General features: G+C 55.6%; 7 protein-coding genes across 7 annotated transcripts; 3 read left to right on the top strand and 4 right to left on the bottom strand.

Moving 5' to 3' along the window:
- Nucleotides 1-28: 28 nt before the first annotated feature.
- On the bottom strand, nucleotides 29-870 carry MYCTH_2313032 (uncharacterized protein). Its single transcript, XM_003667281.1, has one exon. The coding sequence runs from the start codon at nucleotides 825-827 to the stop codon at nucleotides 54-56; it is 774 nt and encodes a 257-aa protein (XP_003667329.1). The 5' UTR covers nucleotides 828-870; the 3' UTR covers nucleotides 29-53.
- Nucleotides 871-2,668: 1,798 nt separating this feature from the next.
- MYCTH_2313031 (uncharacterized protein) lies at nucleotides 2,669-3,684 on the bottom strand. Its single transcript, XM_003667280.1, has one exon. The coding sequence runs from the start codon at nucleotides 3,586-3,588 to the stop codon at nucleotides 2,800-2,802; it is 789 nt and encodes a 262-aa protein (XP_003667328.1). The 5' UTR covers nucleotides 3,589-3,684; the 3' UTR covers nucleotides 2,669-2,799.
- Nucleotides 3,685-4,772: 1,088 nt separating this feature from the next.
- Nucleotides 4,773-6,044, top strand: MYCTH_2313029 (uncharacterized protein). Its single transcript, XM_003667279.1, has one exon. It carries the CDS (start codon nucleotides 5,052-5,054, stop codon nucleotides 6,021-6,023), a length of 972 nt encoding a protein of 323 aa, XP_003667327.1. The 5' UTR covers nucleotides 4,773-5,051; the 3' UTR covers nucleotides 6,024-6,044.
- Nucleotides 6,045-7,140: 1,096 nt separating this feature from the next.
- MYCTH_117150 (epimerase/hydratase) lies at nucleotides 7,141-8,531 on the top strand. The gene is made up of 2 exons (XM_003667278.1): nucleotides 7,141-7,163; nucleotides 7,240-8,531. Exon 2 carries the CDS (start codon nucleotides 7,264-7,266, stop codon nucleotides 8,422-8,424), a length of 1,161 nt encoding a protein of 386 aa, XP_003667326.1. The 5' UTR covers nucleotides 7,141-7,163; nucleotides 7,240-7,263; the 3' UTR covers nucleotides 8,425-8,531.
- A 15-nt stretch (nucleotides 8,532-8,546) lies between these two features.
- MYCTH_2313023 (uncharacterized protein) lies at nucleotides 8,547-9,238 on the bottom strand. Its single transcript, XM_003667277.1, has one exon. The coding sequence runs from the start codon at nucleotides 9,073-9,075 to the stop codon at nucleotides 8,857-8,859; it is 219 nt and encodes a 72-aa protein (XP_003667325.1). The 5' UTR covers nucleotides 9,076-9,238; the 3' UTR covers nucleotides 8,547-8,856.
- Nucleotides 9,239-10,255: 1,017 nt separating this feature from the next.
- Nucleotides 10,256-12,667, bottom strand: MYCTH_2313022 (uncharacterized protein). The gene has a single exon (XM_003667276.1). It carries the CDS (start codon nucleotides 12,097-12,099, stop codon nucleotides 10,399-10,401), a length of 1,701 nt encoding a protein of 566 aa, XP_003667324.1. The 5' UTR covers nucleotides 12,100-12,667; the 3' UTR covers nucleotides 10,256-10,398.
- A 450-nt stretch (nucleotides 12,668-13,117) lies between these two features.
- On the top strand, nucleotides 13,118-14,945 carry MYCTH_2131264 (uncharacterized protein; the record flags this gene model as incomplete). The annotated part of the gene is made up of 5 exons (XM_003667275.1): nucleotides 13,118-13,134; nucleotides 13,200-13,425; nucleotides 13,557-13,666; nucleotides 14,421-14,486; nucleotides 14,690-14,945. The coding sequence occupies 5 exons, from the start codon at nucleotides 13,118-13,120 to the stop codon at nucleotides 14,943-14,945; spliced, it is 675 nt and encodes a 224-aa protein (XP_003667323.1).
- Between the last annotated feature and the right edge of the window lie 2 nt (nucleotides 14,946-14,947).

Raw genomic sequence — 14,947 nt, 5'->3', positions numbered from 1 at the left:
GCAAGCGTGGTTCATTCTCTGCGGATAGTGCGCATAATTAATAATGCCAGTTTTTAACTACAGGTTGCTAGTCCACTCACAGCGATCCTTGGAAACAGGGCCATATAGTCTTTGCCGGCGATTTCCACAGTGAAGGAGTTGGTCCTTATGACGTCCTCGACCACGGGCACGTTATCAGGGTCAGAGCTGCTCCTTGCCAGACCCAAAACCTCATCTGCCCCTGGCAACCTCTCGACGGCTTCCTTCAGGAGCTGCAGTCCTTGGGCCCGCCGAACAAGGCGTGGGAGTTGGGCATCTGCTACGATGGCGGCATAGTCGACCATGAAGCTGTGGCCGCGCGGGATCTTGCGCGTGGCGACGAGTCCTTTCCCTTTTCGCGGGATATCTCGCACCTCGAACGGGGATGGCGGTTCGTCGGCCCGCGAGCCAGGAGAAGCGGCAAGTGACGAAAGGAATTCGGCGATGGAGGTAAGTGCCGAAGCGGCATGATTGTCCGAGCCGGACGGCCGCACGTCAATAATGCTCACGCCCCGGTTTGGGCCCCGAAAATGCGAGTTGGTGAAGACGCAGTAGCTGGTGTTGTCGGCGCAGTATGGACGAGACGTCCAAGGCGCCCAAGGTCTATCGCCTTCGTCTGCCGCGGTCACGCAAGTCGGATAAGCGTCGAGTTGGAACGGCCCCGGGAGGCAGTGGGTTCCAAACATGGGCTGCTGAGCGAGCTCGGCTGGTCGACGGGTGGCACCATCTGTCGCTTCGGCGGCTCGGACGAGAAGCGCGGCGCAGAGTGCGGCCGATGTCTTGACAGAATAACAAAATAATGGGGCCATCATTGTCTGGCGGCGGAGGTTGGGTCAGTCGCGACAACAAAACAAGGCCCGTCTCATTGTCGGCGCCTCGAGCAGCAGCACGAGTGTATAATTAATAATAATAATACTATCTGGCTCTTACTAATTACTATCTGCCGCTTAGGACACGGCGCTCTCTTTTCATCTTGACTGATGCATGCGTTCTTGGTTCGGGGCCCGGTTGGTCCCACCGCCGAGCCTATCGTGCCGTCTGAGGCTGAAAGCCGGAAAGGTGCCAACGCTTCCCCCATGATTGCCCTATCCCTTCAGGATCGGTCGATCGGCGCCGAAGAGGCCTCACACTGGCTAAGGGGGGATGGGACGGCACACGCGCCAAGGTCTGGGCGGAGGTTGGGCGGAGGTTGGGCGGAGGTTAGGCCGTGTTGGTGGGGGAACCCGAGGGGGGATTAAACGGGCAATCCGGAGGCTGCATACAAGCAAGGATCGAGGATCGCCCGGACGAATCCTGCTCGACAAACCACGACCATCCGGCTCGGCCGATACTGCCAATACTGCCAGAGCCCTGATCGTCATGCTTGCAGTGGCGGACCCGACCCGAGCTCGGTGTGTCGGACCGGCCACTAGCATCTCCGTTGCCTCCCGTCATTAAATATTGGTTTCTCGGCGAAGCTTGATTCGTTTTCCCCACTAAAAAGCGGAAGCTCGCGTACCTACCGTAGGTAAGGTCTTCGACTATTGTAAGCAGGAAACAACATTGAGAGCTGGTCTCTTTCGACTATCATGCCGGAGCCAGCCAGATAAACGAAACCCAAGGCAACCACGTCCCCAATATTAAACCCCTTTACGCCATCTCCCAAATGGGAAAAAGATGCAACAACAATCTGTTCAAAGCAAAGCTAACTATCAGAATACCCATACTTAAGGTGCAATTATTAGCAGGCAACTACGGCATCGCTTTTGCTTTTCGACAGTTATAAGCCCTTGGTTAGTATAGCGGTCTACGCACCGCAATTCCTCGGCATATACAAGCCAGGATTACACAAGAGGCCCCAGGTTCAAATCATACTCAAGACTGAGTTTAGCACTCTAGGAATACTAATGCTACAGCTCGGTGGCTGCAAATCAGTACAGCTCAGAAGGGCTGCAAATAGGTACGACACCACAGCGGTATTCGCGCGGTGGGCGGCACTCCTGGACCAACTGGTAGGGTCTGCAGAAGTAGGTGATAAAAGCGTTGATTGTTCCAAGTGCCAGAGGCACTTGGAGATGCTGTCTAAATACATGTCAACACCCTGGCTTGTCATCCCTGTTGGTGGGCCAGCCAGATCTGACCCACTGGCAGTCAAATTCTGTAACAACTACTCCGTAAGGTATAAGTATATCCTAGAAGAGTATAATACTATAACTAGTAGGTATAGTCCTTAAAGAATGGAGTATAAAGGCTGGGGTACATCCGATGTGGAGTACTAGTGGGTCACGAGAGAGTTGTGAGAGGCAGATCGAGTCAAGCCTCTTTCCTCGATCTAATTAGGGGGTGTGTCAGAATACCCATACTTAAGGTGCAATTGCTGGCCGGCAATGGTGGCGTCGCTTTTGCTTTTTGACACTAACAAGTCTGGCAAACCCGCGCAGCGTAGTCCGAAGAGACCAGCTCTATTCGATGGCAAAACAAACTACCGACCCTCTAGCTACTCTACGAGCCCCGCTGGCGGGACTTACTTCTAATGAATGAACGGCATACTTGCCAGACCAGCTAGCTTTCCGCCCGTGAGACAAAAAACAACCGAATCACATGCTCCATCCTCCACCGCTCACCCCTGCCAGACAACAATCCGATAAGACCAGCTGTCTCCGGCTTCTCCAGTGCAAATTCCCCAACCGAGCCCTCCTTCTTCTGATTGTCTGATCGTCTGCCTGACCCCTTGCACCCGGCGGGTGGACAGGGAGGGAGGTCACGTTTTATCCACTGCCGCCAGCCAATGCCACCAGTGATTCAATAGAGGGAAATAGGCTCCCTAGGGGCCTCTAGAACCATGTCAAGAGCGGCATTTATGGCTGATTCGACCTCTTCGTTGGTCAAGAAACGGGCGGCCCTGAGCCGGTGCAGCGCGCCTTCCAGCCAGTTCTGGCAGTTCCATTCCGGGTCCTCGTTGTCAATGCGCGCATTGTAGATCGAGTCGCGCAGCTGCCTGTCGCTACGGCCCTGAGCGCCGTGGCCGACCATAAACGACTTCACCGGAAAGGCGCCGTGGTAATTCACGCTGTTCCTGGGGTTCCGGTTCACGCTCTCGCGAACCCGCCACATGCACTCGGCTCCCTCAATGTCGATCATGTTCCTGCGCCAGAGGCCGGCGGCGTTCTCGTGCTCGATTAACAGCGCGCAGTGCCGCTTGTTGTACGAATCGTACGAGCCGTTTGAGAACACAATCACATAAAGTTTCTGGTACTCGGCCAGCTCTTCCTCCTCCGTCCCGTCCTTCTTGTCCTTCTTGTCATTCCTGTTAGATGTGCTCCTGGCTGACCCGCTAGAGCGATACCCATTCCCGGTAGACGAGGTGGAGGAGGAGGAGGTGCTGGAAGCGGTTGAGGAGCTTTTGTTTCCTCCCCCCTGCGTTTTGGACTGGGTGCTTGGGCCGGAACCAGAGGCGGCACGGCGCGTGGCGGTGACGGAGCTGTTGGTGGCATATCCGTTACCGCTACCTCTGTTAGAAGAGGAAACGGAACGTGCGGTCCCACCAGAGGTGGTGCGGGAAGGAGTGGCCCGGTTGGTTCTACCGAACATACTGCCTGCAGATACGTCCAGCTAATAGAGTTTTGGGGCCGTCGCTTGCCGACGTAATGAGGATAACGAGAATATCGAGGGAGGTGGTTGGTTGAGGGCAAATAAGCGGTTGGAGTTCGTGGTTGGGGGGATGATGCTGAATGAGAGAACGAGGTGTTGCTGCTGTCTGATGGGGATCCCCTGAAGGTAGGAATGAGTCCAGCTTTTATGTCTTGCGAAAGACGTATCGTCATGGCAGGATCCAACCTGAGCAGCTTCATCCGCCCATGGCCGGCAGATCTGGTCGTCATTTCCCTCGCGGCCAACGACGGCGAGGACATGACGCTGGCCCGAACTACCACACGCCTGCACGGCTGCAACAGAAGACGGGTTGGCGAGAGGTTCAGACCGTAGCTGAAACACGATGAACTCATTGTTGGCTGCTGATCTAGACCACGCACGGCTATGATTAGTAGTTACACCAACTGGGCCCAATGTGGCTAAAGTTGACGCCACCGGAGGGTCAAAGGGGAGATGATCACACCTGGCGCAAGGAACATTCGAGTGAGGTAGTGTAGTATGGCCCTGGAAAGACCGGCTGATGCCTCAATCTGGAATCATGAACGGCAAGAGGTCGAAGGGGAGCATGTCTGTTTTGCGGGTCTCCCCATCGGAGTCCAGACTGCACATTGAAGATGCTTCTTTCCTGGTTTAGTACCCAGGCACGTGCTAATAATTATGCCAGCACCGTACCTAAGAAACAAACGCGAGGCGAGGCCGTGGCTCGGTGGTTACGTAGTATACACTTACGGTGTAGGTGAGCTAAGTAAGGTAGGTACCAGGTACGGTGATGATCTCGGCCACAGCTGCGTGGAGTCAAGGGTGTTGTTAGTTAATATGCTAAACCATGATCATGAGCGGCACATAAAGCAGGGACACAATGCCGTCTTGCACAGCATGCCGCAACAATAGGCAGTATTGCGTACAGGTACATACCTACCTAAGGTACATACACATGCATGTACATATGTGTGTACAATGTACCGGCAGGTAGGCTTGTGATCCCGTCTCCTGGTGCCATCTTTAGGCGCGGATGTGGCCCTTGATATTGGCCGATGTCCAATTTTAGATATCATCGCATGTATCATCTCATGTTTCGCATGTTCTGTGCCGTATTTTGCGTTTTGCCGTCTCATGTTTCGGGTGTTTCATCCAATGCCAACAACAATACTGCGCAAGAACTCGATTTCGGACCCCAGCCTTTCCGGCGTTAAATGCGCCAACTGCATCTCCTCGGCTACCTGCTGTACAGTACACTGCATACTGTGCCTACTGCGTGAGATGCATTGGTGCCTACCTCAGGTATCCTCAAACCCCCCACTCTCGCCCTTAATCCTCGTCCTCGCTCCCCAACTGCAAGTCCGCAATAAACTCGCGTCCAACTCGAGCACAACAATTTACCCAGGTACGGTCGGTCAGTCAGTATGTCCAGCAGCAAACAGCCTCTCGAAGCGGAAGGGAAGAGCCGGCCATCGTCGCCATCGCCCGAGGTCGTCCCGCCAGCCGAGGATGCAGAACAGGATGACTTCGAGAGGGACAGCGTGCGCCGGTTACGAAGGCGGATGCGAAAAATAGCGCGAGCCAAGGGGAAACCGTTCCCCGACTCACCACCTCCGCTACCCTCGTTGACCGAGTCGCACCCGCTGGCAAGGGAGCTGCTCGATGCCGGTGGCGAGGTTATCTATAAGAAGATCAGTTCCTGGGTCGTCAAGCACGGATGCGGCACCAGGGTGACCAAGTTCGACCGGGACGGGATCCGCCCTTCCGAAGTCGAAGCCATGCAATTCGTTTCCGAACACACCACCATTCCGGTGCCCCGCGTATACGACGTTGGCGAGAAACATCTTACCATGGAGCTGATTGAGGGTGAGACGATCGCGAAGGCGTGGGAGAACACGCTTTCGGCCGAGGACAGGGCTCTCGTGTCGCGCCAGCTGCGCGATTACATCAGCCAACTGCGCGCCATCAAGAGCCCTGACGGCGTCATCTGCTCGTTTGGCGGCCGCCCCGCTATTGACACCGCGCGCTTTTATCCCTTGGAGGGCGGGCCGTTCGCTGACGAGGCCGCTTTCAACGACTTCCTGCTCACCGGCCTGGCCGAGAGGAGCCCGAACGTGCCCGGCATAATCCGCGGGCAGATGCGAGAGGACCACGAGATCGTGCTGACGCACGGCGATCTGCATGGCATCAACATCATAGTGCGGCCGGGGGTCGGCGTCGCGGCCATCATCGACTGGGAGCTGGCCGGCTTCTACCCGGAGTACGTCGACCTAGCCAGGCTGTTCAGCTACGCCGACTGGACGTGCGGCTACTACCACGAGCTGCTCAACATCTTCCCGCAGCGGTACGACGCCGAGTGCGTGGTCGAAATGGCCCGCCGGTCCTGGTTCCGTTAAAATCGCGTGGGCCTTGGGCGGGAGGAACCGAGGATAAGGTAATCACGGCCCGCCCGGGCCGCCATCATTTGTGGACCAGGGAGGCGCAAGTTCCGACGGAATGCAACATGTGGGGCTGTCAGATGGTGGGCAAGTGTTTGGGTTCTGAATCGTAACTTCGGTGGCGACATCAACCTGACCGGCTTCGCCCTCCTCTTCAAACATGGCGGTTTCTTGCCCTTACAACCACTCGTTATGGACTATCCTTCTGAGCAAATAGTGTGGCATTTATTGACAAACTCTCAATCCGCATCCCTTGACATTTTTTTCCTTTCAAGCACGTCGCTTTTCGTAGTTTATTAATAACCATTCCTTCACCTGCATCCCTCTTGCTTCACTCCCTTCAGCGATCCGAAAGATGCCAAAACCCCAACGCTTCGTCTTGCGGTTGATCGACCCGTCCACTTCCACCTGCCATTGAATCACGCAGATATCCGGCACCCTGTTGGTCGCGGCAAGTGAATGACGGCGTCAATAAGCAGCCCGCCTACGTCAAATTCGGGCGATGCTCTCAGTGGCCAAACCTAGTCAAGCCACGCATCGAATTGCATTCTAATATCGCAGCGTCTTCAAGTGCCTCGAAGTCAAGCCGAGTGCGGGGAAGAAGCACAGTGGGGGAAAGCGTGGGATGAGTTTCGGCGGGCTACGATGGTAGCTACGAGCGATGATGCACTGCTGGGTTCGGGGAAAGAGCGGTATTAATTACCCAGGGATTCAATTTTTGGGAACATCTGGATCCCCCAAAGTTCTGCCAACCTACAAATTTAAGGTAGGAAACTCTCTCGATCTCTCGACAATGCGCTTCGGCAGGCCGATGACTGGTGAAATACTAGTTAATTAGTCATCCGCACAGAATAACCAAAGCTACAGAGTCGTTCGCAACAATGGGAAGAATCGTCTCGATTTCTTTGCTTCCAGCTGTGTAAAAACACCCTAATATGCGGTGGCTCACAAGGGTTCGGGTTACGATGCATGACGAGACTCGGGGAACGACCAAGAGGAGGGGTTCAGATCCTCATCTCGAGCTTCCCCAACTTTGAACTGTTTAGTCAGTCAAGGGATGCAGAGTTCCGGTAATTAGACATCGCCGTTGTAATTAAGGTAGGCTCCTTACCCGCCTCTGCCTACGTTACCTACGTAAGAATCCTGGGTACTCACCACCTTAAATAATTAATAGCCCCCCCGAGCCCTTATCCCCGAAATGCCTGAAGACAACCGCCAAACCAAGAACATACTGATCACGGGCGCAGGCGGCCTGCTCGGGCCCCTTCTGGCGGCCCGCCTGCTCTCGGACCCGCAGTACCGCGTGCTGCTGACCGACGTGGTCGAGCCCGCGGTGCCGCAGCGCGGCACCGCAGCATCCTCCCCATCCTCCCCCTACTACCCGGAGCACGCGACGACGGTGCGGGGCGACCTGACGAGCCCGGAGTTTGTCGGCGCGCTGGTGGCGCACCCGGCGGCCCAGCCGCGCCTGCACGCCGCCTTCCTCTTCCACGGCGTCATGTCGGCCGCCGCCGAGGCCGACCCGGCCCTCTCGCTGCGCGTCAACTTCGACTCGGTCCGCCTGCTGGCCGACGCCCTCCGCGCCCGCCACCCGGGCGTCCGCGTCATCTACGCTTCCTCCCTCGCCGTCTTTGGCCCGCCCTTCCCCACCACCACCACCACAACCACCACCACAACCACCACGGCGGCGACGGCGCCGACGACAGACGGTGGCGGCGACAACAGCGACAGCGGCAGCGGTAGCAACAGCGGAGACGGCGCCGTCCGGCGAGTCAAGGTGCCGCCGTCGGCGTGGCCGCCGACGCCGCAGAGCACGTACGGGGCGCACAAACTGATGGCGGAGGTGTACCTGAACGAGGCGCACCGGCGCGGGTGGCTGGACGTGGTGATCGCGCGGCTGCCGACGGTGAGCGTGCGGCCGGGGAAGCCGACGGGGGCGGCGTCGAGCTTCCTGAGCGACATGATCCGGGAGCCGATGGCCGGGCGCGAGTGCGTGGTGCCGCTGCGGGACCGGTGCTTCCGCGCGTTCCTGGCGTCGCCCGCGACCGTGGTGGAGAACCTGGTCCGGGTGCTCTCGTGGGACGGCCGCCGGGCGCTGGCACTGCTGCCGCCGCACGCGAGGCAGGTGCTCTTCCCCGGCATCGCGGTCAGCATCCGGGAGCTGAGGGACGCGCTGGCGCGGCACGGCGGCGAGGACAAGCTGCGGCTCATCCGGGAGGTGGAGGACGAGGGGCTGGAGAGGATCCTGAGGAGCTGGGCCGAGGACTTTGACATCGACGAGTCGCTACGCCTGGGATTGGCGGTGGACGAGAGCGCGGATGCGCTAGTGAGGCAGTACGTGGAAAGCCTGCGGGCTTGATTAGTAGGTAACAGTGTAAGTACCTTGGTTACTACAGGCTGCTAATTGGATCATCCGAGGTACTTGACTTGTTGGGTAGTAAGTCCAATCGAATATTGATACAGTCTAATCTGTGCCTAAACTGCTATGTTCAATGTCTCGCATTTTACTGTTCTTATTGAGCATCGATGTATATAACACGGGTGTGTCGTGGCCAAATCACCGCGTTGATCCCAGCCATGAATCCCAAAACGACATCCACCCATGTCGTACAGGTTCATCCATTGCGCACTGCTTAACTGGAGTACTTCGGGTCGACCTTCTTGCTATTGTTACAAACCATTCTGTCAGCCATCTCTTGGTATAGATAGTATTCAAAGACTCTTGGGTATAGAGCCTCGGAACCGGGAGAACGCACAAAAAAAAAGAAAGAAAGAAAAAGGGAGGGGGGAACTACCCGGTGGCCTTCTCAAACACGCCGCGGGCACTGTCGGTGATCTTCTCGGCAGTGCCAGAGCTGACGTTGAGACCCGATTTCTTAGCGGCGGCGTCAAACACCCTGTCGCCGATGTCGTTGTGCTGGCCGGCGGCGGCGTTGTTGGAGGCCCCGGCGCTGCCGGATTTGTTGCCACCGGCGATTCCGGAGCCAGCGAGGTTGCTGATCTTGTCCATGTCGAGAAATACGGTGTGATTGGGCTCGGATGTGATTAAATTGATCCAGTTGAGTGCTGCTTGTCTTCAAATTGGGAAGGTGTTTGGTGAGAATTTTAGGAGGATATCATTCCAGATGTGTTAATTACGTTTTAATTAATTATAGTAAGTAGGAGGCAGGTATGTAATTACCTATTTTGCCCTTCATACATAGGGAGGTAGCTTGCTAGTCTTATATCTAGGTCATGATTTCTTGCGTGCTAGGGACACTAAACGGGCCTTGTTTCTTACCCTTGCCACTACGTCTTTTCGGCGCCCTAGTGAGACACAACATCGTCATGGAGCAATCGGGTGGGGGGTTCTGACGCTGTTTGGCATTACCTACGTCATCATCAGCGTGCAGTGTGCCAGAGAACGACATGAACCGTTTTTTCTCCTGCATCTTAGATCCGATTGTTCCTAGGACATCCCTTGGAGTATGTCAGCGAGCGAGTAATATGGGTTCGGGTAGGTAGGGAATAATAAAAGCAGGGTTAATAATATACCGTCGCTTTAAGACCGCAGGCTACCGCATTCCAAGACATCAGTAGAGACATCAGTCTTGATACCAAGGTAGGTAGGTGTATCAATCAAGTTTGGTACGTGCTGTTACGGTGGCCGACTTTGACAAGGCGAAATTGACGACATTAAGCTTCAGCGCCCTGTCGCTGGTTAACTCCTTTGGTCAGTTCACGCAGGATATTACCGCGAGGGAGAGCAGGACCCCTATACATCAGGCGTACTCTGGCCCTGAGAAGGTATGCAAAAGGGTTACAGGATTTGGCTGCTAGGGGGTCGGATCTGACAGACCCACTACCAGGAGGAACTATTAACCAGGGGTCATGACTTGTTATTTAGACAACACCTTCCAATGCCTCCGGCATTTGGAAATAATCAACGAATTAATATCACCACCTCCGAGGCTCATCCAAGAGTTCCGGGAGTGCCTGCCACGGCGCTCACACCGCTATGGTCAGTCAGGTTTGCAGCACATCTGACCGTGCTGTAACAAAAAGCACCATTTTTTGGTAGAGCAACTTTTTATAAAGATAATAGCAGAACAATGAGGGACGTACATACTTGGGTTTACAGAGACCATATCATCATGTGCCATCAGGTGATTTTGTGACTAGGTACCTAAGGTAGGCATCTAGGTAGTGCGCTTAGCGGCTCTTCCCGCTTCATGTAATTATGATTAATTCCACACGAAGTAACGTTAGTCGGCACAAAGGCTGGCGGCATCTTCAGCCGCAGTATCTAGGCCCCTGACAACGAATCTCATTGATGTGTTTAATTGATGGTCGTCTACTCGTTCAATCCTGTGTGGGGACTCCTGATTTCCATCCTTGGATCGAACTCGAAGTGAAATCTATCCACGTGGCGCCAGACGCTGAGTTTCGGCTCCTCCCTGCCGTTTGCATACAGGCTGTCGTACCGATCGCCCATGACGTAACGTTCGGCCTTCTCTTTGAGTGCTTTGTGTTCTCTCTCCCACATCTTCCCTGCCCTGATGCCTGACACGTTCTCGATCCACCTCTGAGGATAAACATGTAAGTTGGTGTAAAACCCGGCGAGACCGTTGGCCCCCTCGGTCAGCTGCCTAAGAGGTTGCAAAATGCTCATATATGCCCGGTAAACCTTGTCCCGTTCAGCGACGGTGTGGGGCAAGCCTGGCGGGCGAATTTCGTCCTCTTCTGTCACGAACAGCCTCATGGTAAGTGCGGGCCCATTGATCTTATCCCGCAGCCAGGCGACCGTGTCCCGCCAGTCTTCCGTGGCCGGGTGGTCTGTTTGCGGCCAGGTAGCGTGACGGTAAAAGGGAAAGACTAACTCGAGAAAGCGAAGGTAGGCGATGCAGTGGGGAGGGATGATTTCTCGCAGAAAATGGGAGGCGGCGAAGCGCCTGAATGGGTAATCCCCATCAATAATTTCCCCCTTCCAGTGAGGGTAGGCACCTGGGTCATCTGTCGACTGAGGGTAGGCAATATCGAGGTCGTGGACGACGAAACGGTTAGCCGAGAAGAAGACAAGCTGAGCATCCCGACACCAGGCGCGCGAGACGAGAAACAGGGCAGGTCCGGGTGGGGCCCAGCAGGTGCATGTGGTTGAAATGGCGGCATGGCGACGGCGGCAAAAACAGCCGATGGACCGCTCGCTCATGGTGACGACGTGAGTCTTTCTGCGGAACCAGCATTCAGAAATTGAATTGTAAGGGCACTCCCAGCGCCACGGGTCCACACAAGCCAAGCGACCTTGATTTCCTGACCATGAATATCCGAAGTCTTTTCTACACCACCAGACCTCTTTGGTCGGGGTAACGAGGTCGGTATATTCGAGGATACGGAGCCGAAGCTCGCGCGGAAGGGTGAGGAAGGTGGTTTTTCCCGGGACAGGCTCGAGATAGGGAAGAGTGATACCGCAGGATTGCATGACGACATCTCGGGCCAATCGGCTGAGTCGCGGATTTGGCGTCTCGCACAGGCGGATGTGGCAGTCTCTCAGCAACGGTAAATGACGAAGCGGCTCGAGGGCCCGGTTGGCCAGGTCGATAGCGTCTTGGTGCTGGGGATCAATATCGCAAACCAGACCGAGCTCCAAGCGTCCGGGGGTGATGTGGGATGAGAGATGGCTAGCGGCCGCGTGCCACTCGCTCAGCAGATCTGTGGCTGCGGCTGACGGGTCGTCATTGTCGGCTCCGGGGGGCGAGTGAGGCAGCGGAAGCTGGTGGATTCCAATATGGAATCGTCTGCAGTGAAGCTTGGAGTAGCCTCGCACGCAGCAATCTAGGTAGACCCACGTTTTCTCGGCTGGGTGATGGCAGGCGGTCTGGGTGAGAACGATCTTGAGCGAGGCGAGGGACGATAGGACCGGTGGGGTCAGGGCAAGAAGGGGTTGGAGGGACCCAGGGGTCTCGTAATGGAGGACAAACTCGTTGGCCGAGTAGAGAAGAGCAGCCGCCTCGAGATAGATGCGGCTGCAAGAGAGCAACAGACCGTGGAATGCCATGGAACCTGGCTGCTCTTCGTTCCAGAACGGCCCCGGCATATCACCACGGCCTAATACGCGACGTAAGTAGAACGTGTATGGACGACCGTTTTGAGAAGCCAGACCAACGAAGCTGTAGATGCGAAGCCGGAGGGGTGGGGGGAGGCGCAGCAGCGGCGACTCTGGGTTGTCGTTACGGGAGGCCGGCATCACCATCTTTGATTTGGCTTTTGCTGCTTTTGCAGCAGCTGCTGCAGCTGCTGCAATACAGCGTAGTGTCGAATGGTTTTGAGTTTTGGCCTGAAAAATGGCGGCGTAGTTCAAGATGTAGCCAAGTTGGCTGATAAAACGATGGTTGACCCTCGGTTGTTGACTCGAGATTAATTATTTGCTCCTCCAGCTACATACCTTCGGTCAGGTAATAATTAATTAAGGCCTGTTCGCCCGTTCCTGGTGCGGCGACGTAGAAGGGATAAAATCAAGAGATTTTAAACCGAAAGGGCCAGTCGCAACTCAATGAGGTGATGAGCGCTTGAAAGAGGCGTGGGATTAGCGATGGCATGTAGAGTTTTGGCTTGCCTCTCCTTTGTTGAAGCCTGAGGGGGTGTTTCCACGCGGGCGGGAAAACGCGCGCCCCTCACAAAACACTGAGAGGCAACTTGGGAAGGACATGCCGTCGCACTGTGCTTCATGCATTCCGACGCTCGCGAGTGCCCGGTGAAGCCAACTAACAGCATCTGTCCCGCACGCCCGCATTTCTAGCCCGACCGCCTCGCCCCTCTTGACAGATGCCGCAATGGTCGCTGACCAGTTTTTATTCGAGTCACTGGTTAACGGCCCACGTGTGCCTGCGTGGTTATTACAGGGGTTCATGTTGCTTGAAAAGTATGTAATTACATATACCGCATGTCCAAGCTGGTAGGCAGGCCTCGGGCGCGAGTTACCGCAAGAGACTTTCACGATGGATAATCAGATCACACACACACACACCAAAAAGGTAAGAATAAAAAGAGTAACAAAAAATAAGACGGAAAAGACAATGGGCAGCATAGCTAGGTACACATACGCGCCCCTGTCCCCGGACGCCGACGACGAGATCTGGCTGCTGTAATTACCTCGAGCAATGCGTCCATCACCACCGATCCGAGAAGGAGGAGGGGCCCCGTCGGCATCCCCGTGGGTGCTCTGGGCGGACGCGGAGTGCATCAACCAGGCCGACGCGCGCGCGAGAAGACGGCGCAGGTGCGGCTGATACGTGAAATCTACTCGCGGCCCGTCCGCATGCTCGTCTGGCTCGGCGAGGACGGCGGCGGCCGCCCGAGGTGTTGTTTGAGGCGGATGAGCTTCGTCAGATTTCGTAGCGAGTCTTTGCTGAGGCCCTGGTAGGCAACCTCTTCTTTTTTTTTTCTCGTCTCACTCTATCTTTCTTCTTTCTCTTTCTCTTGGTTTAACAAGAAGGGCTTGCCGTCTGCCATAAGGTGATCCAGGAGGTCGCGCTCGCCGACGACGGCGTGCCGCGGCTCGCCATCTGCGGCGATATCGAGTTTGCCTGGGAGGATCTCGCCCGCGTGGCGTACCGGCTCGGGGTGTATGGCATAAGCACGATCCTTTCTGCCTAGTCACCAAGTATGACATTCTGATTCTTTTTATGACAAGTCTTGTAAGTTAGGTAATACGTAATAGGTGTCGGGGAAGGGAGGGCGCTAACGATCTGCCGCATTGCGTGGTATTCCTCCATTCTTTTTCTCTTATTCTTTGACTTATGTTTATTCTTCGCTTCCTCTTTGCTTTTTCCTTTTTCTCGAACAGAGTGACCAAACAATAATAGCCGCATCTAATTAACCTATCGACCCTAAAAAGGGGTTGTGATAATCACGGCCTGCCTTGTTTCACCTGCTAAGCACACAAACAAAGCACATGCAAATGCCGGTCTTCCTCCCGAGTATATTGTTCCCCATGGGTGTCGGGAGGATCAGACGGGGCGTGGTTTGGCAGAGTTCCGGCACGTTGGGGCCGGCTAAGTCCTTCCCTGGCATTTGATATAATTATAATTAATAATTAACGTGGAGTCGAGTCCCCAATATATTAACACCCGCCGGACGGTTACCATACGCGCGCTCAGGGCACGACATTCGATGGTACAGCAACATACACCTACCTGCGTTACCCCGTCCAGTAATTTCACTCGCCTGTTTCGCCCTTAATGAGCCGATGCGCCAAAGGTCAGGGTTCTCGCCGCATAGCTTCGCCAGATGATCAGCATCGACGCCTATCAATTCTCTCCTCGGCCGTCTCGCTGACGACTCGACCGGCAACCGGGCATGTCAAACAATATCTAACAGGTCGTCAGGGAACATCCCGGCCGGCAAATGGGACAACATTCTGGACCTGAGGAGGCCTTGGTTGAAGTGAAGTCATCCAAACCGACGCTATGGGCTCGGCCTAGCAGATATAAAATCCCGCCTCCCTCCCTCCCTCCCACCTCTCCTTGGGAGTTAAGTGTATACCCTACGTTCTCAAACATTGGAAGAAGAAAAAAAATAAACACAAACAAAGAACGGACATGCTGACACTGTTGTTGCCCTCCCGGCGGCCCCCCAGATCACGCCAGCATGATCCGCGGCCTGGTGCCCAAGGAACGCCTGCTCGAGTGGTACATCGAGGACGGCTGGGAGCTGCTGTGCAAGTTCCTCGGCAAGCCCGTCCCCGACGTCCCCTTCCCCCATGCAAACGCCGTGAACGGCGGCTGGAAGGCCCGCGAGGAGCAGGCCAACAAGCGCTGGATCGAGAGAGCCTTTCTCAACCTCATTCTCCTCGGTATCGGCCTGGTCATCGCCATTCTGCTGGCCAGGTTGTACCTCTTCTAAGG

Source organism: Thermothelomyces thermophilus, chromosome 7 (genome assembly GCF_000226095.1).
Source record: "Thermothelomyces thermophilus ATCC 42464 chromosome 7, complete sequence".
In the NCBI taxonomy this organism is placed as follows: domain Eukaryota; kingdom Fungi; phylum Ascomycota; class Sordariomycetes; order Sordariales; family Chaetomiaceae; genus Thermothelomyces; species Thermothelomyces thermophilus.
The sequence above is the reverse complement of the archived record's forward strand: the minus strand, read 5'-3'. Positions and strand labels throughout refer to the sequence as shown.

Coding starts and splice junctions, on each gene's coding strand:
- MYCTH_2313031 (XM_003667280.1), bottom strand. CDS start 3,588: ATGTTCGGTAGAACCAACCGGGCCACTCCTTCCCGCACCACCTCTGGT.
- MYCTH_117150 (XM_003667278.1), top strand. CDS start 7,264: ATGCCTGAAGACAACCGCCAAACCAAGAACATACTGATCACGGGCGCA.
- MYCTH_2313029 (XM_003667279.1), top strand. CDS start 5,052: ATGTCCAGCAGCAAACAGCCTCTCGAAGCGGAAGGGAAGAGCCGGCCA.
- MYCTH_2313023 (XM_003667277.1), bottom strand. CDS start 9,075: ATGGACAAGATCAGCAACCTCGCTGGCTCCGGAATCGCCGGTGGCAAC.
- MYCTH_2313022 (XM_003667276.1), bottom strand. CDS start 12,099: ATGGCATTCCACGGTCTGTTGCTCTCTTGCAGCCGCATCTATCTCGAG.
- MYCTH_2313032 (XM_003667281.1), bottom strand. CDS start 827: ATGGCCCCATTATTTTGTTATTCTGTCAAGACATCGGCCGCACTCTGC.